A 23,401-nucleotide genomic window follows, 5' to 3' on the forward strand; every position below is an offset into this window, starting at 1 on the left:
TCCATCCAGATCCAGATGACCAGCTGAAGCTGACAGAAGACACCAGGCAGCTGGGGCTGGTGGTCTGTAGAGGAACCTCTGTAGTTCTAATCTGTCCTCAGGACGGTATGGAGGCCATACCAAACCCGTTCATACAGCAACAGGATGGCTAACACAGTCTGTCACTCACTGAGTCACAGTCTCACACACACAAATACAACCATGCACCCGCTTGTATATTTTGTTTAGTTATTTTTTTCTTGTTTTAATTTTTCAAAAAACAGTAACCATGTGTAAAACAAAGCAGATTTCTGTTGTTAAAATTCATAAGTTGATCAGCAAAAGGACATTTGAAAGCACCTCACTGTGACGTGCAAGTTAGCAAAGATTTGAGTTGTAAAGAGCCCACAAGCTTTGGGAAGTGTTAACAGTACCATTTTCTTTTTATCCAGAATAAGTAAACCTTTTACAGTTCTATGTTGTTTTTGATAATAAAATGAAAATGTATGTTGAGTGTTGGGAATTTTGTTCTTCCTTGTTCTTGTACATGTTTGTTGTATGCCAGAACTAGATCAACTAGATGTGATTCAAGGAACCCTAAAAGTTGCAGCAATTTAATGAACTTTGAGCTGCTGATTTCTGTGTGGCTCAGCGGGCTTCATTTAAGCAGCCTTTTCCAGTAGGTTATTATATCTGATTCAGCAGTCTGTCCACTGACCACTGGTATTTTGTATAGTTACTGTCACTTGTGTTTTTTTTTTGTTGTTGTTGTTTTGTTTTTTCTGGGTAAATAAAGGCTGAAATATAGAAAATACACCTGAGCTAGTTTCAGCTCATTTACACCTGCTGTCCTTGAAGAATCACACAAGCTGGGTGCCCCTGAAGTTCCCCTGGCATCATGTATCAAGGAGTCTCTACGCCAGCGGCTTGGGTTCGAGTCTAGCCCGGGCTGATTCCTGCATGTCATCGTGCTGTTTCTCCTGTCTGTCTACTATCTGTCAGATAAAAAGCCCCAAAAATAAACTTTAAAAAACAGATTTGCACAAGTTTATAAATTGTCATCTTTTACTATAACTTCTAGGTTAGTTTAGACCACTTTATGGACTTCTTAAACATTTAGTCTGGGTGCAAACCATTGAATTAGCTATATTATTGTGATCTTTGAAAGCGTTTAAATGAATAAACTAAGTGTAGCCTGTCGCGCTGACAGAATTTGTGGTCATAACTACTTTAAATGTTTTAAGCAGGGAACAGTGTAAGTATGAATTTACCTTTATTAGCAGTAAGTGCAGTAGGTTAATAAAGGCACCTTAACTGATTAGAGAAGCTGTAATCTTGGTAAAAGGAGCCCATTGGTTTTGCCAAGTGTTGTGAACCCAGGACTTACATTCCAAGAGGCTTCCTTCCTCCTCTGCTGCTCAGTCACTGTGTCAATGGAGCACAGACAGGCAGCAACTAGAGGGAGTACTGAGCTCCGCAAGTGAAGTGCACTGAAGATTTTTATGACCCGTTTTTTTCCTTCTGGCATCACTTTTCTCCACTTGCTGTAATGTGTGTTGCGTAAAGGAGTAGCCGATGTTTATTATTTACCTGGAGATTATGGGAGCACTGAGGTGAGAATAGAAATGCCTGTGCACATCGGGGTGTAACCAAAGGGATCAAGACCGATGGGAGGAGGGCCGGCCGGGGATTTCTGAAGCTGAACCGACTTCCTAAGGTAAACTGAAAAGGTGAGTTATCTGCGGGACGGACGCGGCACGCCCCTTGGCAGGTGGAACAAATAGCTAGCGGACCTCTGTCTTGTCCCTTGTGTTCCTCCACCCGTGTGTGCGCTGTGTGCACCTCATGTGTGCGCTGAGAACTACTGGATCTCGTGAATGTCAGTGTTCAGAGGAATGAGAGAAGAAAGAGGTGAGTGGGTTTACTTCAGAACATAAAGCCTGTATTGTTAAGTGATGCATCTGGTGTAACCGTGCGTAATTTGTTGTTGCAAAATGTCCTCACCAAGGCCATTTATTCAGTGAGATCATGTTATCTGTTTGTTTTTAAATAAAGAAATTAAGGGAAGTTTGCTTGTTTTTAGTTTAACCTTTTCCACATCTGATTTGTGATCGCCAGGCATCATGGCCTCCCTGGTCTCTTTTACGCACGCCCGCACAATCTTTTAGCCAGCTCCACCGAACAGTTTGATATTTCTGTTTGAACGAGATTATAATCCTCATCTCTCTATTCAGAAACTTCGGTGTGCTTTTCATATATGGGTATCTGGGTTTGTGTGAATGTAAACAATATTATTCAGTAGATTTATCGACTGTCCGAGGATATGAACACACTTATTGTTTCCTACAAGGCTGCTGGTCAAGTGAATGTTTCCAAACTAGTTTTAATTAAAAATTACAATTGACAAATGTCTAGGTATGTAGGTTTTGGGTTTACACATGAGGAGTTGTGTCTGATATAATCAAAAGCAGTGGAACACAGTACATATGTCATATTGTGATATATGGTCAATATCATAAATATATTATTGTTATCAGGATATTGATATCCACCCTGTTGTCCAATCCTACATACTCACCGACTATAACGTTTCAGAAAATATTATATTATGAACCTCTCAAATATTTTACCATATGCCTCATATTCCTACATCATACCCAATACAGTTAATTACAGAATAGTTCTCACTGTATCTCTACCAGGAGAGGATCATTTTGTCTGTCAGGCATTATGATACTGGATGCAGTTGAATGTGACTTGTGAGGTTGGTGCTGTGAATCCAACATGGAGGTGAAGAAGGATGAAGGAGGAGGGCCGTGGTCTTCTCCAGGAGCTTCTTCTGCTCCCTCCAACTCTGCCTGCTACAGGAGCACCCTCATAGCCTTCCTCTTCCTCTTCCTTGTTATCGGGGTCTTTGTAGGCCTGCTTATTGGTGAGCCCGCTGACAGTAATCACCACACTATCACATACTTACGTTTGTGACATTTTAACACATATTACACAGGTTAAACATGTAAATGTTAAGTTAATTATTCTGTGAAGCCATCTGTAAGAAGGAGTCATTTCTACTCTGTCGTTGCCAGCCTACCTGGTGCAGGAGCAGCATTATTTCATGGAGACCGTGGAGCTGCAAGGTCTGAAGTATGATTCTGCTCTTCAGAATGAGAACTCTGGTTTCTCCATAATACTAACCTCAGTTTTAAAGTCCAAGGTTAGTCCAGACTGTCACCATGTTGAGAGCCAACATTTCCTTTAAAAAGCATTCAATTGTCCATTTTCACTTTCTTACAGATTAAAAATATCTTCACTGCCTCATCAATATCACTTCACTACACTGATTGCAGTATTGTTGCCTATGGGTAAGTGAAAGCTGAAATGAGGTAGATAATATACTCCAAGCGGGGGAAGGCGCCTGGAAGATTAAACTGACAACACTGTCTGTGTTCCTGTCTTCCTAGTAACATTAATGGTGACGTGATGGCAACATTCAGACTGGTCTTCAGGGTGTCCAAGATCCAGCAGTATTCAGACAACTTTGTTCAGGACTTGCTGAGGGCAGGTTTCAGCTCAAAAATGCACGGGAAACCACTAGAGGTGCCAGAATTTGGAGAGATCAGCACTATCATCTTACTGGGTAGTGAAACTATTCTGTCATCAGTTGACTGTCTGTGGCCCTACAAGTGGACGTGTGTAGTGGGAGAGATGTATATAGGCCACAGCTGTGCAGTACATTGCCTCAGGCCTTCCATTGTCCTCACAGGATCTAATGTTTTTCTGTCTTCTCATTCCTAGGCGCTAGTGGGAAGTCATTTTACGCAATTGGGGGTGAGCAAAAATGTTGTTAAAGCGTGTATGCAAATACTCTTTCAACATGTGTTTATACCTCCTTGTAATACCAAATAGTTTGTGTTTTTAATATCCAGGTAGATAATATGATAATGTTACTTGTTGATCACAGACAAATGTGCTATATGTGTGCTTTTCTATGACTTATTCAAAAATAAATCTGTGACTTTTAATAGGTTCACATTTTTTCTGATCTGAACAAAACTCACATGCCCATAGTTACACAGAAAGAGTGTTTGGTCACTGTAATTGTTGCTGCTGTCCATACTATCCTTGAAGACATCCCTTTATTATGCAACTCCAATGAGTTGAATCATGAATCACATTAGGAATAGAACTGTTCATGCAGTATGAACAGGAGGAAAACATTTAGTGACCAATAACTCAACCAATCAAAAAAATGTCAGCCTATCTGCTAAATCCCTGTTATATTAACTGAACTGCTCTAGAAGTATTATATATATTTATTGTTTGATACCAATCTGAAGTTTCCTCTCAAAAGATGGTTCTAAATCCTTATTTATTCCCATGATGCACATATTCATATTGTACCTTTTTCTGTAACTCCCACCCTACCATTTTTCTATCTGGGGTTTCTAGCCAGGTGTCCTGACAACGACTTCACTTGTGACAATGGAGAATGTGTCACCAAATTGAACCCAGAGTGTGACTTCATCCCCGACTGTGCAGACGGATCTGATGAAGCTCATTGTGGTGAATGTGAAATGTCTTTTACTTTTACTACTATCCTTTTAAGCCTCATTATTTGACATTCCTTTTTCAGTTGTTATTGGTAAAAAGCGTGCATGGTTACCACAGACTGCAGCAGAATATAGATAACTGGCCCTGAAAGGTCACATTGTAAAAGTGACTTTACTGACATGCTTGTAAGAAAACTTCATCTTGACCACATCATTTGACTTTTCCCCTTAGCCTGTGGAACACGTCCTACTATGGGGATTCGGGTGGTGGGTGGCGAGGATGCTCGCAAAGGGGAGCTGCCATGGCAAGTCAGTCTGAGGCTCCATGGACGCCACACCTGTGGAGCCACGATCATCAACGAACGCTGGCTGGTCAGTGCAGCACACTGTTTTGAGAGGTAAGCAGCACTCGTTATTTCCAAGTCACTGGCGAGTTATTAATAAATCTCAAGCAGTGACATAATTGCATTTACTACATCATCATTTGGTTAGTTAATCACTAAATCTTTTTTTTTTACTGTAAATTGTGCTATTAAGTGACTTGCATGCATATTTGTATGTTTTGTCCTCTCTTTCTTTTCTGTTTATAGGGACAATGACCCCAGAGAGTGGACGGCCCTGGTAGGGGCCAGGCTGGTGAGCGGTGAGGAGTCCGAGTCCAGAACAATCAACATCAAGTCGCTGGTTGTGTCTCCAGACTACAACCCTATGACCACTGACAATGATGTTACAGTGCTAGAGCTGGAGACCCCTCTCACCTTCAGCTCTTACATCCAGCCCGTCTGCCTGCCCTCCCCATCTTATGTCTTTGCCCCCGAACGCAGCTGTGTGGTATCAGGGTGGGGCGCACTAAACCAGTTTACTAGTGAGTCTATCTGCAGAGTACACCTCAACGCACCAGCACAATAGCGTATGAACTGTTTTTAGCTTTGAGGCAATATTTTCCTGTAAGATAATAATGAGAAACTTGAGAAAATTATTTACAATGTGGATACGATAACTAAACAGGGCAATCAAGGCATTTGATGTCAGTCAGCATGTGATTGCAACACATTTTCTGTAAGTAATGCAGGCTTTTAGTCAAGGAAAATGTAACATTTAAGATAAATTATAATCAGATTCCCAAATTCTAGTCTCATGTCACAGTATTATATTGCTATCACCCAAGTCTACATACCCGTTCTAGACTTATAGTACATCCTTATAATCTTGAAATGTGATCAGCATGAGTAATTTGGTTGCCCTGTACTCTTCTGTCATTCAGCTGAGGTGCCTCCAACACTGCAGAAGGCAGTGGTGAAAATCATCGACTCCAGTGTGTGCAATGCATCATCTGTGTACAGAGGTGCTATTACTCAGAACATGATGTGTGCTGGATTCCTGCAGGGCAAGGTGGACTCATGTCAGGTCCGTGCTGTTTCACTTCACACATCGAGATGACAATAGCATGAGCTATCAACTTCCATTTTCTTACAATAGGCCCACTTTCATGTCTCGGGGTAAAATTTGTTTCAATACACTGATGATCTGGTCTTCCTTTTCTATTTTGAAACTATAAGTAGGGTTGTATGTCAGCACCGGAGCCACCCTAAAATAGGGGCCTGTAGGCTGATGCTTTTATTTTCATCTCACCATAACATGATGTGTGCTCTTGATATTGCGGTAAGAAAACTAAAATATGGCATTATCCCCAGTAAAGGCTCATCCCTGCCTCCCATTACAGCTCAGTCAATTTAATTCACCTGAACACAATTCAGATTCAACTTATAACCCATTACATGGCAAAAAAGTATATATAATAGATAGATTTCATTCTGACAATTAATTTATCTCCCTACAGATATTTCTGTTTTCCTTGCATCCCTGAACCTGGTTTGGTGCTCTGTTTATAAAATTGCCATAAGCACTTTTATGGACACTTGAACCTCTGTCCCACTTGTTTGCAGTTTGTCCTTCATAGAAAATGTCAAAATATTCATTGTGGAAATTACAGTGCCTTCATCCTAATCAACCAACACTAATTAAATAACACTAAATTGAGCATTAGTCCAAACAGGAAAAGTACCAAAGTGACACTAACAAGGTTTTTCCTAGTACAGCACCACTGTGTTGAGTAACTGTTCCTATAGAATTAGGTCTTCTGTTATTCCTGCAGGGTGACTCTGGAGGGCCTCTGGTGTGTGAGGGGGCCCCAGGGAAGTTCTTCCTGGCTGGGGTGGTGAGTTGGGGTGTGGGCTGTGCCCAGATCAACAGACCTGGGGTTTATTCTCGCATCACCAGGCTCCGCAACTGGATCATAAGCTACACAGATCCCACCTTGGTCCACGATTACTTCCAGCATGTTCCCACTATGTCAGTTACAGTGACAGAAGGAAGCTTTAATAGCCAACCAGTACCCAGGACCACAGCCATGGATGTGTCACCTGCACCAGCACTACCTGGTAATGTCATACTGAAGGCAACTTAATTTATTAGTCATTCATCACTTACCAGGAGAAATGGAATGAAGTCAGTCATAAATATAGTATCGCACAGCAAGCTTTTTTGACTGTTGTGTTTCATGTATTCCTGTCACTGGTCTGTGGGGATGTGTGTCTGAAAAAGCAAAACCAACAAATTAATTTTTATAGTCGCACCCTCATGCTACATGATCTTTCCGTCATATCTTCCAGTCTTGATCTGCAGTGGAAACTTCCAGTGTAGCGCCACCTCCTGCATAAGCAAGGTCAACCCCGAGTGTGACGGAGTGCCAGACTGCCCCAACCAGGCCGACGAAAGAAACTGTGGTAAGATTACATGTGTATCGTGGTGTGCATACTGGATTTAAAGGAAATGCTTCTGTTGATGTGTGTTTTTGTTTCAGACTGCGGTGTACGTCCTGCGTTGGGCTCCCATAGGATCGTGGGTGGAGTAACAGCTCGACGGGGGGAGTGGCCTTGGATTGGCAGTCTCCAGTACCAGAGACTTCACCGTTGTGGTGCCACGCTCATTCACAGCAAATGGTTACTCACAGCAGCACACTGCTTTAAAAGGTGCTGTGTTTACTTACTGGAATTAAACACTTGAAACACATTTTAAGCACATTAAAAATCACACAACCTTCAAAATGAATTCTTCTGAAACTAAACTTCACCACATTCTTTTCTTATATCAAAAACATGTCTTCCATCATGTCCAGAATGGTACTGGGTAGTGACAGACTGATTAATCGGTCAGCCAATACCTGCATTCACGAGGCCGATAAACCAAAAAATATCTGCAGACACATCTGCAGACCACTTTGTCAGTGTTAGCGCTCCCGCTTGTGAATTTTTGGAAGGTGGTAAAAATTTAGTTTCAAGCCCTAAATTTCCTCAGTCACCATCATCTTTTCATGCTATATGTGTGTCTTTTCAACACATTTGTCCCATCCTACATGACCACAGATCTAATCTAATAAAATATATGTATGTATATATATATATATAATATGCTGGATAAGGCTGCATAACGACACTAAATTTGTAGTTCCTTCATGCTACACACACAACACATAGCCTAATTAAGTGTAGGCCTACATTAAAATATGGTAACATAAAATAAAACAATATATACATACCCTTATACACCGCAAACATTCCACCGTGCAGTTTTTGAATTTGCATCTGGGGTGAATGTAAACAGCAGCACCCAATGATAATATGAAAGTTTCATCTTCACAATAAACAGTCTGAAGATGATAAAATGAAAGTTTCATCCATCTTGACTGCGTTTGCGCATTAAGCATCGATGTAAAACACAGAGTCCACTTCCTCTCATCTTGCCGAAGTCTTGCGCTGACAGCTCAGAACATGGATCACCTGCCGAGTGCTTGGTCGGTCCGGGATGTTGATGGGGTTTGAGCCGGGTGGGTCGTGGTCTGCTGCTCTTTAATCCAAAAAACATCTTCATCTTCCAATGACTGTGTTTATGTCAGAGGTAACACATGTTTTGGCAATAAAGCAGCAAAGTTTGAAGGAGCTACCGGCTGCTGCTGCTGCTGCTACAAGCGCTGCCAGTTGCCATAGCAACTCACTTCATATATAAGACTTCATATATAACATACAAGAGTCAACAGCAAATAATAGCTGTTTGGCATTGTCAGAGAATACTTGGCAAATTTTTCATGGGCACAACCCACATTCTCAGCTCTGCTGCTCATCCCACAAATGCATGTTCCTTACAAATGTGGCACCAATTAAAATGGAAATAATCAGGCTTTCCAGTGAAATAAGATGTATTGCCAAATAACATTGTTACAAGAAAGAAATAATCTTTTTTTGTGCCTTGTTTATATATAAAATATAAAAAAAATCATCTTCCAAGATAACCATGTATATTAGATTGTACTCTTGTGTGGAATAATGAAATTATACATGATTTGTCTTTGTTTCTGCATTATATATCAGCCATTGGCTGCCCTGCAAAATCCTATTTCGGTCGACCACTAGACAGGGCCTGAAGTTATAACACAGTCTTCATTTATAACCCCCAGTGACCCGAGCCCCACTAACTGGGCTGTGAGCCTGGGATCTGTGCTGCGCTCTGGGGTAGGAGCCCTGGTCATCCCCATCCAGAGGGTCATCATCCACCCAGCCTTCAACGGCACCAATATGGACCATGACGTGGCTCTGTTGGAGCTGGCGGTCCCCGCCCCCATGTCCTACACCATCCAGTCGGTCTGCCTCCCCTCGCCGGTGCACCGCTTCCTTAAGAATGCAGAGTGCTACATCGCAGGCTGGGGATCCATGAGGGAAGGAGGTGAGATTTAAAACCCCACTGACGTCAGGCACAGCTTTCTGAAAAGCATTGTACAGTTGCATAATGATGCAAATATGTTCCAACAAACTGGAAAATTGTTACTAGTGTCTCAGTTGAGAGATGTGGATGACTTTTGTACTGAGGTAAGCCCATACAGCTCCAGTATCCCATCAACCTGACAGTATGATATAATTCGATATGAAACACTGTGAAATATTCGCTCATATTACAAAAAGCACAGTATTTCTCACTTACCCTTTTGGTTTGTATCCATGCAGATAGTTTCACTTTTATCTGTTGAGGTTCTGACTTATCTACCACTGAAACTCAACAATGGAGTTTGGTTTGTAGTGCAAAATGACATTTAAAAAAAAGATCCAACAGCAACTTCCAGAAAAAGTATTGTATTCAGACCCACTAATATGATTATCATTCTTTGGCACAGGCTCACTGACCAACCTGCTGCAGAAAGCTGTAGTGAATACCATTGACCAGGCTGACTGCCAACAGTCATATGGAAACGTGCTGACTCCTAACATGATGTGTGCTGGTTTCATGGAGGGAGGCAGGGACACCTGTTTGGTAAGATGTAGGAGAGTATGCTATGTGACACAAGTACCTTTCACACAGTCTGGAAATGGGCCGGACATCTGGTTGGTACAGTCTTGGCAGTGTGTGAGAGGTAAGATTGTGGACAAAGATTACACAAGTGAGCAGAGGCACTGGCAATCACTGCCATGGCTCAGATTTTACAGTGGTTGGTTAACCGGGTCAGAACAATGTAAATTTTGCCATTTCTCTTTTGAGCTTTCTAGGACTTCCGTTTGGAAAAAGTAGAGGCATATGAATAATTTATGGTTTGAAAATACTTGGTCAGATATTATAATTATGGTGCAAATATGATGGAGAACATCGAAGCACTTATATGAAGGATGCTTATCTGATGGGAGAGAGTAGACTTTCTTTCCTACAAATACAGAGCCCCCCTTCTCCCCTGCTCCCTCTCTGTAATCTTCTTATGTAAGGAAACCCACATGCATTCCTGTCTCGGTCAAAGCACCTGGCATCTCAGCAGCGATCCAAGTGACATTCTCTTTGTACCTGCTGGGTCTTACTTACTCTTTTGCTTCCTCACTCAATTGTTTTATTCTACTTTACAAACTGGAAACCTCAGAGCATTGAGGTTATTTTAATGTCGAAGAAATCATTAAATGTCACTCTTTTGTTCTTTATCCCCTGTATCACACAGGGAGATTCTGGTGGGCCACTGACCTGCCGTCAGCTCTCTGGACAGTGGTTTATTGCTGGAGTGACCAGTTGGGGACATGGATGCGGGCGAAGTGGGTTTCCGGGCGTTTACACTCGTGTGACGTCTGTCAGGAAATGGATATCAACATACCTGCCGTTCTGAAGAGGCACCCACAAAACAGATCCAAAACTGCAAGAACACAGTGGAATTCCCTGATACATATTCTCCAGAAAAATGTACTGTACAAGGACTAAAGTCATGCTAAAAGCCACACACACACACAGTTTCCACAGTACTGACCTGTGTGACCTACTGGTCATGGGTGCTGTTTTTAATACTGTGCAATCATCTGAACTGGGACCATCCTCTTTAATAATGTACTGAAGAAATAAGGACTGAACTGTGGCATATGAACATTCTGCTAGCAAATGCATGATTTAAAGTATTTATTTCAGTTATTTATTTCCCAAATGGTAAACTTAATGTACATGGTGTTGTGTATTTTTGTTTCTTTTGTGTGGGGTTAAGAATATATGTGGTTCATTTATGGGTACATTTCATTGTCTTTTTTGTATCTTTTCTAAGAAAATAAGACAAAGATGCAATGTAATAATTGTTACTTGAAAGGTAGGGTTTCTAGGAAAAACCTTCTGTGTAAAAAAAAAAACAAAACAAAAGGAATCCACCTTTTGTCTTGAGTTTGATAAAGGCAACTACTGGTGGGGTTTCACTGATGGATATACACTTTTATTATGAGAAACACAAGACTCTGACAAGATTTATTGTTTTTTTTTTTTTTTTCCTTCCATAAAAATCATTTGCTCACAATCACTCAGCAAATCATGTTCGTAGGCTTTTCTGGCTCTTGCATCCCTACATAACCTCACCAGGATAGGGAAAAAAAAAAGATTATGGTTCCCAGACATTGGACAAACCGCGCACACAAGCTGAGAGAGGTTCTGTACCCCGGCAGACCCTGCTGAAACAAGCCTACTACTGTGGAGGGCGGCAGATAGAGTGACAACTAGAAAATAGGTCAGACAAAACAGTTTTGTTCTCCAGGCGTACTTTGATATAGGAGTGTTCGGAGGCTTGTGAATGTCAGGTTCACAGTTGTGAAAACACCAAGTCACTCCTCAAGTCTTCCCTGTGATTTTAAGTAGGTCTCTTTATTTAGGGTAAAAGCATGTTATGGAAAACCTGTGTTGTCCCTTAAGGGCTCCGGTGGTGCTGCTCATTTTCTAAGCATAATTATTTTATTCTCTGAGCATAAACACGATGTGGGCACATTGCTGACTGCGTTTTAAGAAGCAATGTAGTAAGTGAGAGACTTAAGACCGGTTTATAGTTATCGGTATCATGTGTCCTAATTATACAGACTCTTGAACACGAGGAAGAATTCAACCTTAGTTTGATGGCGGGGAGGTGTCAGTGTTCTACTGAAGCCACACTGTAGTGAACACATACTGTTATAATTACCCAAAAAAACAAAAGCAAAAGTGGTGCAGTTGACTAATTTAAGCTTAAACATATCCTGGGATGCAATGCAGACACGAGGATCACCCTGGATGCCAGTCAATCACAGGGCAAGCACATACTTACAAACACATCCACACTTGTGTTCTCTCCAATAGGAAATGTAGTCCAAATTGCAGCTTTTCTTCAATGCATGTTTGCTTGTTAACCAGAAGATTCATTATTTATAACATAAAAACACACTCACACAAAAAAATATCAAACTTTGTTACTGAACTGTTCAGAGTAAAATGGAAATGTCCACAGAGACATTGTTATGGCTACAGTCCACAGGCTCTGCTTGCCTGTCTGTGAGGTATTATGACAGAAGTTGATGGTGTGCTGCCGCCATGATACACCTGTGCACAGTTCCTGGCCTCCTCAAGTGGCACACTGTGCTCCTCCTCAGTAGCAGCCCGAGGAAGGGAAGGGTGAAGAAAGGGGTGTTCACATGCGGGCTCTTTCCCTCTGTAATCTGGAGTTGTATGTTCGGGACACAGTGTTCCAGGCATCCATATACCGGTCCATACACATGGCAATACATTTCTGTGAGGACAAAAGCAGCGATGTTAACACTCAACAACAAGAAATAACCCCAAAACTGTATTACAATTAACAATTATTTTCATTATAAATGATTCCGCCAAGTACTATCTTGATTAATCATCATGTCCAAACGTATCAAAAAATTGGGGAAAATGCCCATTACCATTTTATATTCAACTTGCTTGTTTTGTCTGAACAACAGTCCAAAACCTAGTTAAATATCATAGCAACTGTAAGTGGCTTTGGATAAATAAAAAAAAAAGCGTCAGCTAAATGTAATGTGGTGTAATAAAATCCTCACAAGAGGCTAAAACCAGTGGATTTTTATTTGAAATGGGACTTAAAGACAATTAGATTGTCAAAATTATCACTGATTTTCTGTCAACCCGATTAATCGATTCAGCTTTAAACATTTTGCATCTGAAACCAATCTTTAAAGCTCATTATGGCGCAATGCATACCTGCTCAGAGTTGTCCAGCGTGCTTCCAGGTTTGCCTATGCACTTCTTGAAGCATTTGTCTGTCATTCTCTGAAACATGAAGAAATTGCTCGGTTTATTACCACGTATTACGGTCAGCTGACTTGTACTTACAAGGAGTTCACAATATCGCCCGGTGAGCATTTGTTTTAAAGGTGAAAAGAGCCGAGACGTCTCAAATGAACCTGTGTTATAGAGTCTGTGGGTTTTTAGACGTTACATTGTGTCAACAGCATGTCAATGACTACCGCTGCCTCTCTGAGTCATACTTCATTAATGGGGTGATGTAACGTTAGCGTTATGACAGGATTAAATGAGGTGCTCACACCACCCCCAAATAAATATTTAACGTTACTCTTCGACGTATTAAGTTTGGGGTTAGTCTCGCTAGCTTTAGCAGCTGTGTCCACTGATTTAACGTTACCTGCAGCAGCTCCTGTGCGTTAGCCACCGCGATCTGGACCTTGACCTGCTCCATGATCGTGCTGGGGTCTATTTTACCACCTGGTCCACCCGCTGAGAAGTCTGAGCCGTACCCGTCCATTTCTACTGAAAACTGTAGCTTAATAGATCTTCTTTAAGTGCACGTGCGGACAGCCACTGCTAGGTCTGGCTAATGTTAGTTTTCGATGCCCTTGACAGCGGCGGAAGACTGTAAACGTCATTTCCGTATTGTTTCGACGTGGGAATTGTAGTTTTTGGTGATTGGACACCGTCGACTCACAGTACAACAAATACACCGCTGCCAGAAACATGGGGCCTTTCTCATTTCCCAGATTTCTGTCTCCTCTCTCCCCGCGTCTCCTCCTCGACTCCTTGAGGATAGAGGAATCGAGGAGGTTGGGAAATGAGAAAGGCCCATGTTCCACGCGGTATATTTAAAGTGTTAATATTCAAGAGACACCGACGGCTTGTCAACACGTCACACACCCGCCCCAATTAGCAGCACACGTGGAGCACGCGCGCATGTTTGCCACACGGTGGAGATATAATCCACTGAATCACTGAAGTCTAAATCTTTAATGTAGTGAATTAGGCTCCAGTTTGTATGCATGCTACCAACAGATGCCTATAACTACGAGGATAAATATAACATTTTCTTTAGGCTACATATCATTAAATTGTTTAATGCACGCATTGTTAGATTTTGAGTTTTTAGATTTAATACAGTTGCCTATCCATCCTCTGTTTATAGATTGTAGTAGATCTAGTAACTACTTTTTAGTTACTATTAACTAATTTAATTAAGTCACTACTCCACTAGTTACTAGTAACTAAAAATTAAGTACTAGTGTCTAATCAATGGTTACTAGTAAAACGGGAATAGTTACTAGTAACTAATAAATAAGTGCAAGCAGCTTTTAAATAGTGACTAGCAAGTTTTAAGGAATAAATGTTAGAACCGCTTGCCATAGCAGATCAATAGCTGGTTGTCCGAGGGGTCAGTATAGTACTGTCATGTGTCTCAGGATGTCTTATTTGGTTGGGCTGGATGACTTGTATGATAAAATTCATAAATAAATTGCTGGGGGAGAATAAGATTTATTTACAACATAGCAACCATTTATCTCATCCTGATCCTCCACAACAGGTTGTATTGGAAATTGAACGGAAAAACATTCAATTAAAAGTGAATCCACAGCGTAATGTTAATCAGCATATTCCATATTCCCTTTATCCATTGCATAATTATGCAATTTGCATTTATGTTCAGTCTTTCATTCCAAGGTAGTTATTGTGTGATTGCTCTGCCAAAATGCCAGTGTAGATGGAAAGTAAGTAACACTTTCAATTAAAACTAAACTTAACAACTTGCCCGGGTAACTACAGCATGTGGAAAGCAGGAGCCAATGACATAAATAGAAAGTCATAAGAACCTCTGCATTGTTTGGTGTTGAGGTTTGGGTGTGACGATGACCCCCTCCAAGGACCCCTTTCCTTATGTTTCAGGCAGCATGACCTCACTGAGAAGACCACCTGCCTTGAGTGAACAAATACGCAGTACAGTGAGTCCACAGGCAACAATGAAGTGACGGTTACTGTCATCTAAACAGACACTCTGTGAGTGGCTTGTTGCGATGCTGGGGGCATTGAGGAATAATTGCAGGGGGTCTGATTAGTGGCGTGCCTGCCTAAGAGTAATTAATGACCAGTTACACAATGCTTGCTCCAAAGCACATTCAAACACACACACACACACACATACAGATAAGACCAGTTTGGCTTCAAGCCACTGGGCTGAACTGGGGGGAGGGAGGGTTGGGTTAAAGTGCAGCAAAATGAATTAACCCTAGATTACAATCATGAGTTCATTAATCTAATCTTCTTAAATTCTTAATCTCCTTTAGGCACACTTGTGTGTATGAAAGCATTTGGCCCAGTCGGGAGGCCTCTACAAGCACAGGCGACAATGGTTATGAGAATGTGTGTTTATGGTGTCAAACTTTGAGGTTACATAAAGACAGTTAGTGGTTGCTTCAGGTCTTTCAAGTGTTGAGATATGATTAGTAGTAGTAGGAAACAATAGGAAATTGTAGATAAAAGGAAAGCTGACTGAAAAATGCTCACATACACACAAACTCAAACAGTGGAGAAACAGCAGCAGCTTTTAATCTTCAAAAGCAGCTGTTGAGTGACAGTAAAAGAGGAAGAAAGAGGAAGAGAGAGGGAGGAAGGGGAAACCTGAGCAGTGTGGCATCCACTCTGGTAGTGCTGTTTGTGGTGTTCAAGATCAGTCAGCTATGCGCACGGAGAGTCAATTCTGAGAGGGAGTATTCAAACAAGCCTCTATTGTTTGAATAAAAACGAGACCTCAACTATTCAAACTATCACTGATCCATTAACTCTTTCAAGTATATCTGTGATAGTCCATTTTCCATTTCCAACGATCATTCTGTCTTCTTTGCTGACTTATGCGGAGCCAGCAGACATTGCCACTTGTTAAAGCATAAAAAACACAGGTGCAACTAATTACATAAACAATGCCTCTGTTCCATTTAAGTGTGCAAGCCAAAGGTCCAGCATGCACAATAGCGGGGCCCTGGAGCTGGCACACCTAAATGGAATCAAGCCTTTATTAGGCAATAATTATACCCACAGACATGTTGGGACATGTCCCAACAAAAACTCTTGCACAGAGAAGAGACTTAATTCTTGAATCTGTTCTGTATTTCTTGAAATCTTCTTGACTTCTACTTATATATTTACACCAGTTTTCATAGCTTCTGCATTGTGTCAGCCCATGAAATTCCTTGCATGTGCAGGCTGACTTGGCTGGTTCTTGACTGACCTCGATCTCATCCTGATACCTCAGAAGTACTTAAATCCTTCAGAAAATGCCAGGAATTCTGCTGGACAAACGATCTCATGGTGCTCAGAAGGACTTTAATGTGGAGCTGGCAAGCAGAGCCAAGATTGTGCCATGTTTGCTGCTGATCAGTGTTCCAGATGACTATATTATCTGTACTAATATCCGGGTAAACTTGTGTGAAAATCCTACAAGAATACTCTCTTTTTTTGCCTACTCAATTTCAGGGGTACAAATCCATAACTTATCTGAGGGCACGGAGGTCAGAGGGTTTTATCATTTTCTTTCTATTTAGCAACCTGGGGTGGTTTTCATTTATCAAAAACAGGTACATATTGAGTATTCCAGTATTCTTAGACTCAATATGTTTAAATTGTGGCCCACAAAATCATAAATAAGTGGAGACTTCAGTATTTCTACCCCAACATTTTGTTTTCTGCAGTACATACATATGGCATTTGGGCCTTCATGTTTGGCAATAACATTTACAGAAAGCATTACTGCTGTCAACAGGATAGATAAAATCATCAACTTCTTTTTTTTCTGGTCAAAATCAAAATGAACTCTGCTCCAACTCTCTTTTGAATTATAATGTTTATTTTGGCCACTTCTTTATAGTCTAATAAATTAAATTGTGGGGTTATTTATTGAAATCTCACAAGTTACTGTTTTTTTCTTTATTCGTTTTTTATTCTCTCTTTAATCTTATTTTTATCTGGTATTATATTTTATTCTTTTTAAATCAAATTTATATATGTCTTTTTATATTACCTTGTTTTATTTCCTGTCTTAATGTCTTTTTATGTCTTATGCACTTTGGATTGCCTTGTTGAAAGACACAAATAAACCTGCTTTGCCTTTAATATTATTATACTATACTATAGATTTGATTTTCGTCTTTGAGCAGACAGGTGAAACATACAGAGACAGGTGTTTTTGTTCTCCTTATGGGAATGGTATTTTACCATAATGATGTGCATTGACCCTGAAGTTGGAGGAATAAAGAAAGCCTTCGCTGTTGTGTTTCAGCCCATTGGACAATAGCAGGAGGAGTAGGAGGAGCCAGTGTGAACACTACAGCTGCCTCTGCTCTTTCTCTCCGTTCTGCTCGTTTCTCTCCAGCAGGCTGCGTGGCTCTTTGAGGACAAACCGAGCTACTAACTTTCTTGTTGTTGTTTTTTTTACATTGTTCCTGCGCCTTTAAAACTCAAAAGGAAAACAAATGGCTCAACCGTTTCCTTACAGTTCAGGACGCGATACAGTTTTGAACTCGGAAGGCGGATTTGTCTAAATTGTGCCACAACTTCATCCGAATCAACGACGGGATCGAGTTGTAGCCGAGATAAAGGGATCCGGATCAGCTTTGCAGCTTTACAAAGGTAAGCGTGAACGTTTAGACGCATAATCCTCCTAAAGTATCCGTCACCTAGATACGTGCTTGTTTGACGTTTCTCCGGCTTCAGAAATGTGAGGAGTTTAGTTACAGGATGTAACATCGGATCCTTTGATGTCGGCTGATTGTGGCAGCAGACTGGATGTTTGCAGGCTAACTTGGGAGGAAAGTTGAGCGCATGCTGAAGTGCTGACCGTAGTTTCACATTTACTGCACAAATCGAATTGGATTTCACGCTGAGTCCTTCCACGGAAGTCCACCGTCCCCCTTTCAGTGGGATTGAATGGCCGATTTAAATTTATCTGCTATGAAACAATGGAGGCTTTAAAGCGGAAGTTATTTATTTGGTCGTTTTCAAGTTGTGGACGGCCTTTAATAACACAGTGTGGCATTGTTCCAAAAGGGAAACTTTTTATAAGAATATGAAAATGTTCAGCGCGTTATTACATAGCCTAGTTATATTTATAAAAAATTCAATAAAAGTTCTATTTAGCATGCAAAAAAAAGTATTTATTTATTTAGTTTATTTTGAATTCAGCATAAACATGTCCACCCAGAATGCAATGGCTGTTTAAATCCATTACAGATGATCAAAAGGAAAATTTGGGTTTCTTACATCTGTTGCACAGTGGTTAAATCCTTTTTTATCCCTCAAGGAGCTGGTCTGAGGTGTCATGTGGGTTTGGCAGCTTTGAGTTTGGCACAAGGGCATAGAATTAGGAATATCCAGCGACTACTGAAATGCCCCTAGTAATAATTTTGATCAAAACATTCAAATATAACCACTGTAGTATGTCAGTGTTTATTTGGTACGCAAAAGGTTAACGGTCAGATGAAAATTAAGGAGAGAATATCAAAACCAAAAAGTGGATAAGGGTCACTGTTAGAAAAAATAATAGTAATCTGAGATTTTGAGAAATAAGTTGTCATATAGCAGAATAAAATCTTTATAAACTAGGTAACTTTGAGTCACATGTCCTTTTGTTATTATTTCCTGGCAGTCTCCACTTATTTAGACTCTTTGTCTTTAGCTCTGTCTGTGTCCCTGCTGTCTCTGGCGTCTGCCGTCTCCCCTGGCTTATAGAAACACCCATGCTCTGTTGGGGACTGTCTCACAACTCCAGGATGCTTCCCACACTGAACTGCACTTTATTGTAGGTGGTGAAGTCAATATTGGTGAGGATTTGTGGTGAGATGCATGCCTGATCAGAAGAGTTTTCAGATCGGCTCCATCTTGCATGTGAGCCAGCAGAGGAGCAGAATAAGCTGGCAGGAATGTCTTGGCTCTGTTTGTGGTTGGAGGTGACTCAGAGCCCTGACATGTTTATAGTGGTGGGACGTGATATAGGACGACACATCCAGGTGCTGCTGCTTCTGCTGTCATTAATTACAGAAGGAAGGTTGCATTAAAAGCCAGTTAATGTAGCTCATTTGTGTCTTGACACCGATGTGTGCTTTATACTTTAAAAGTGTCACACACACACTGGTTTTCTGTGGGAGTGCTCATTATCTGATCTTCTTTCATCTCTAAAGTCCAAAGTTCATTTCCGTGGTAATGCAGCGCACTGATAGGAGTATTTTATTTTTGAACAGGCCATTTATCAGCTGTTGGCATGGTGAGTTTGGTTTAATCATAAAATGGGTGGAGTGTGTATGACATTGTTCACATCAAAAGCATTCCCTTCATGAAATCTCTTCCTCCTGCCAAACTTTGATTTAAACAAATGTAAAGAAGTGGCACTTTCCATGCATGCTTATATTTTTTTATACTATACTTCCATCTCCAGGTCCAAGTCAAGATGTCGGTCAGTAACCACGAAAACAGAAAGTCTCGCTCTAGTTCCGGCTCCATGAATATCCAGCTCTTCCACAAGACTTCCCACGCCGACAGCCTGTTGACTCAGCTCAACCTGCTGCGTAAACGAAAGGTCTTCACAGATGTTATCCTGAAGGCCGGAAACAGATCCTTCCCCTGCCACCGGGCCGTCCTGGCTTCCTGTAGCCGATACTTTGAGGCCATGTTCAGTGGCGGGCTCAGGGAGAGCCGCGACGCCGAAGTCAACTTCCACGACTCTCTCCATCCAGAGGTTCTGGAGCTCTTGCTCGACTACGCCTACTCTGCTCGGGTCATCATCAACGAGGAAAATGCAGAGTCGCTCCTGGAAGCCGGTGACATGCTTCAGTTTCACGACATCAGGGACGCAGCGGCAGAGTTTCTAGAAAAGAACCTCCACCAGTCGAACTGTCTGGGGATGATGCTGCTGTCAGACGCCCATCAGTGTCAGAGACTGTACGAGCTGTCGTGGAGGATGTGCCTGGCAGACTTTGCTACTCTTTTCAAGACAGAGGACTTCCTTAACCTGCCCAGAGACAAAGTCCAGGAGCTGATCCTCAGTGAGGAACTGGAGGTGGAGGATGAGAGCCTGGTGTACGAGGCTGTTATCGACTGGGTCAAGGCCGACATGGAGCACAGGCACAGCGAGCTGCCTGAGCTGCTGCGTTGTGTCCGACTGGCGCTGCTCCCTGAAACATACCTGCTGAAGAACGTTGCTTCGGAGGAGCTGGTGATGTGCCACAAAGTGGGACGGGAGATTGTTGAAGATGCTGTAAGGTGCAAAATGAGGATCCTCCAAAATGACGGTATTGTAACGGGGTTCTGCGCCCGGCCAAGGAAGGTCAGCCAGGCCCTGCTGCTGCTGGGAGGACAGACTTTCATGTGTGATAAAGTGTACGTGATCGACAACAAGACTAAGGAGATAACCCCCAAAACAGACATCCCCAGCCCCAGGAAAGAATGCAGCGCCTGTGCTATTGGTTGCAAAGTACGTATGTGATCTACACTTGAATATGTGCATTTTTATGTACTGTTATTAAGATGTACTCAAAATTTGATTTCTCTCCATGTGTCTCAGGTTTATGTTACTGGAGGGCGTGGCTCTGAAAACGGGGCCTCCAAAGACGTCTGGGTCTACGACACATTACACGACGAGTGGTCCAAGGCTGCACCTATGTTGGTAGCCAGGTTCGGACATGGGTCTGCGGAGCTCGACCACATGCTCTTTGTTGTGGGAGGACACACTTCTCTCGCGGGGTCCTTCCCTGCATCTCCATCTGTGTCTCTCAAACAGGTGGAACAGTACGACCCTCAGACCAACAAGTGGACCCTGGTGGCTCCGCTCAGAGAAGGGGTGAGCAACGCTGCTGTCGTCGGTGCCAAAAACAAACTGTTTGCCTTTGGGGGCACCAGTGTAAACAGAGACAAATACCCCAAGGTGCAGTGCTTTGACCCATGCCAGAATCGGTGGTCTGTGCCGGCCGCTTGTCCGCAGCTGTGGCGCTACACTGCAGCGGCTGTAGTTGGCAACCATGTTGTGGTGATCGGAGGCGATACTGAGTTCTCAGCCAGCTCTGCTTACCGGTTCAACAGCGAGACGTATCAGTGGTCAAAGTTTGGTGACGTGACAGCCAAACGGATCAGCTGTCATGCAGTGGCGTCAGGAAACAGACTATATGTGGTTGGGGGGTACTTCGGGGCTCAGAGGTGTAAGACACTAGACTGTTACGATCCGTCGTCGGACTCTTGGGACAGTGTGACCAGTGTGCCCTACTCACTCATTCCCACTGCCTTCGTCAGCACATGGAAGTACCTCTCAGCGTAGAGAGAGACTCTTTGAGGTTTCAACGGTGAGTAATTGTAGCTTCCTTAAACTGACACAAACAAACAAGATGCCAATTACATGTGCTATTCATAGTCTCCCCTGTATTGTCAGATAATATATGGATTCATGTAAGTAAAAGTATCTTCAGATAAAACAAAATTGTTACATAACAGACCCAGGTGAATGTCAGTTTGAACCGGACAAGGCCAGTTTTGAAACCCCTAGCTGTTTTCAGGGTTGCTAGTGGTTACAGTTACACATTATCTAGCTGCTGCGACGGCTGGGTGTTGGATAAACATGGTGAAGTCCTGGTTTGGAGAGCAGGAGGAATGTCAGCGGTGCTGGTGATTACAGAGCAAGAGCTAAAACACAAGACCTCTGTCACTGACAGGAGTGAGGTGGAGAGGCAGGGATCAGGTCTGTGCTTGTAGGGCCGGCAAGGCAAGCAGGCAGGGTGCTCTGTGTGGACAGCCCCGGGTGCTAACTGACTGCCTAACATAGGTCAGTACCTCAGAACAGTCGTAAGTTATAAAAGGTGGTGTGACTCTTTAGATAAGACAAAACATACCCTTTATTAGTTTATTGCGAAACACCAAGATCTCAACCTTTTCATATGATTAAAAACAACAACATTTTCCCAGAAGTCCACTATACACTTCAATCAATATAAGCCCATCAGTTAATTTCAGAACAAAAATAATTCATTATCCATATAGCACTTTAGTGCTTTGGAGGATAAAAAGATAATTAAAACCCATTCCATATGTGCTGACAGAAGCCAGGATACATTATTCTGGTCAAAGTGAAAAAGATCAGATCAGTAATCTTATAAGGAATTCATGAGGGGAGGGGGGATCCATCTCAAGGTTATGAATATATGACTGATTGAAATGTAACAAACCATATTAGTGAATAATCACTCAGCCTAAACTGCCTGAAGGAACGACAGGTGGCAGTTTTCACAGCTTCGTGTAGATGGGTGGTGATAAATCTTTCCTGAGGTGTTTTTCAGTTTTTCGCACAGGGTGAGGAAGGAGGGATGGAGGGACCAGTAGATGAAACAAGAAGAGAAAATACAATGGTGGTGGTGATGGTAGAGCTAGTTTTACATTTCATGACATGAGACCTGTCCTGTGGTCTTATTTTAGCACTGATGCAATTGATGGGAAAACAGTTCATTGCTGCAGGACGCATTGGATTTTAATTTTAAAAAGCTCTGCTGCATCTTTTTATTGTTGGATCTGTCTTTATTGGAGACATTTTAAAATTAAAAACAAGGCAGCGTTTTATTACACGGACAACATTCACTGAGCTTTCACAAAGCATGTCTGTCCTAAATGTATTATTTTGGCCTATTTGTTCCATAGTATAATGCAGACCACTTGCCTTTAAACTCCAGTCTTTCATCAATGCATACAAATTCCCACATTTGCAGTTAATCGACTTCTTGGTGAGAGTTAGGTGAGAAGGTTGATACCAACCTCACATCTCTCTTTTCAATATAAGGCTACAGCCAGTTATCTTAGCTTAGCACAAAGGACTGGACATGGAGGGGGGGGACAGCTATCCTGGCTCAATCCAAGGAAACATAACCAGCAGGCTAGTTGTTTTGAAAGGAATACAGCGGATAAATGTGAACTATATTCATATGTACTAATATGAAATATCTGGCTGGTGACATCTATTGTATGCATCTTTTTTAGCTTAACAGTCAAATCAAGTTTACAGTAAGTTGTTACCAAGCGGTGTAACTCAAGAAAATATTATTCCATATAGGGTTATTTTGAGTGTGGCAGATTGGTTAGTTTCTGTGACTGGAGTTAGGATACATGACACTCCTCTATACATCCAGGAGGCTCCCTTTACACTGGCTGTGTGAGTGGGCCTGCTTATGTCTTCTGTCACAGTAAACAGCTGGATATACTGAAGCTGGGGGCTTAGCATTATG

General features: G+C 41.9%; 4 protein-coding genes across 4 annotated transcripts; 3 read left to right on the top strand and 1 right to left on the bottom strand.

Moving 5' to 3' along the window:
• Window positions 1-8: 8 nt before the first annotated feature.
• On the top strand, window positions 9-1,015 carry lsm7 (LSM7 homolog, U6 small nuclear RNA and mRNA degradation associated; the record flags this gene model as incomplete). Its single annotated transcript, XM_038694999.1, is given in 1 exon segment — window positions 9-1,015. A coding segment is annotated over 1 exon segment (144 nt), but the record flags the coding sequence as incomplete, so codon positions are not given.
• Window positions 1,016-1,792: 777 nt separating this feature from the next.
• On the top strand, window positions 1,793-11,107 carry tmprss9 (transmembrane serine protease 9). The gene is made up of 16 exons (XM_038694997.1): window positions 1,793-1,890; window positions 2,682-2,911; window positions 3,063-3,190; window positions 3,271-3,338; window positions 3,438-3,613; window positions 3,772-3,804; window positions 4,426-4,539; window positions 4,759-4,924; window positions 5,117-5,391; window positions 5,791-5,933; window positions 6,682-6,967; window positions 7,199-7,312; window positions 7,390-7,558; window positions 9,040-9,305; window positions 9,751-9,887; window positions 10,555-11,107. The coding sequence occupies exons 2-16, from the start codon at window positions 2,764-2,766 to the stop codon at window positions 10,714-10,716; spliced, it is 2,385 nt and encodes a 794-aa protein (XP_038550925.1). The 5' UTR covers window positions 1,793-1,890; window positions 2,682-2,763; the 3' UTR covers window positions 10,717-11,107.
• Window positions 11,108-11,274: 167 nt separating this feature from the next.
• On the bottom strand, window positions 11,275-13,755 carry timm13 (translocase of inner mitochondrial membrane 13 homolog (yeast)). Its single transcript, XM_038694998.1, has 3 exons — window positions 13,519-13,755; window positions 13,077-13,145; window positions 11,275-12,615 (listed from the first exon to the last, which is right to left on the bottom strand). The coding sequence occupies exons 1-3, from the start codon at window positions 13,636-13,638 to the stop codon at window positions 12,517-12,519; spliced, it is 288 nt and encodes a 95-aa protein (XP_038550926.1). The 5' UTR covers window positions 13,639-13,755; the 3' UTR covers window positions 11,275-12,516.
• Window positions 13,756-17,495: 3,740 nt separating this feature from the next.
• Window positions 17,496-23,129, top strand: enc3 (ectodermal-neural cortex 3). Its single transcript, XM_038694996.1, has 3 exons — window positions 17,496-17,780; window positions 19,582-20,616; window positions 20,707-23,129. The coding sequence occupies exons 2-3, from the start codon at window positions 19,594-19,596 to the stop codon at window positions 21,451-21,453; spliced, it is 1,770 nt and encodes a 589-aa protein (XP_038550924.1). The 5' UTR covers window positions 17,496-17,780; window positions 19,582-19,593; the 3' UTR covers window positions 21,454-23,129.
• The last annotated feature ends 272 nt before the right edge of the window (window positions 23,130-23,401 follow it).

Source organism: Micropterus salmoides, unplaced genomic scaffold (assembly GCF_014851395.1).
Source record: "Micropterus salmoides isolate LMB-PRFRI ecotype aquatic unplaced genomic scaffold, ASM1485139v1 Ms_hic_scaffold_3590, whole genome shotgun sequence".
NCBI lineage: Eukaryota > Metazoa > Chordata > Actinopteri > Centrarchiformes > Centrarchidae > Micropterus > Micropterus salmoides.

Bases quoted from the DNA above. Each gene is read 5' to 3' on its own strand.
- timm13 (XM_038694998.1), bottom strand. From the start codon at position 13,638: ATGGACGGGTACGGCTCAGACTTCTCAGCGGGTGGACCAGGTGGTAAA. The intron at 13,146-13,518 runs GTAACGTTAAAT...TTCATGTTTCAG, and splicing joins ACGCACAGGAGCTGCTGCAG to AGAATGACAGACAAATGCTT. The intron at 12,616-13,076 runs GTATGCATTGCG...TTGTCCTCACAG, and splicing joins CGCTGGACAACTCTGAGCAG to AAATGTATTGCCATGTGTAT.
- enc3 (XM_038694996.1), top strand. From the start codon at position 19,594: ATGTCGGTCAGTAACCACGAAAACAGAAAGTCTCGCTCTAGTTCCGGC. The intron at 20,617-20,706 runs GTACGTATGTGA...CATGTGTCTCAG, and splicing joins CCTGTGCTATTGGTTGCAAA to GTTTATGTTACTGGAGGGCG.
- tmprss9 (XM_038694997.1), top strand. From the start codon at position 2,764: ATGGAGGTGAAGAAGGATGAAGGAGGAGGGCCGTGGTCTTCTCCAGGA. The intron at 5,934-6,681 runs GTCCGTGCTGTT...TTATTCCTGCAG, and splicing joins GCAAGGTGGACTCATGTCAG to GGTGACTCTGGAGGGCCTCT. The intron at 9,306-9,750 runs GTGAGATTTAAA...TCTTTGGCACAG, and splicing joins GGGATCCATGAGGGAAGGAG to GCTCACTGACCAACCTGCTG.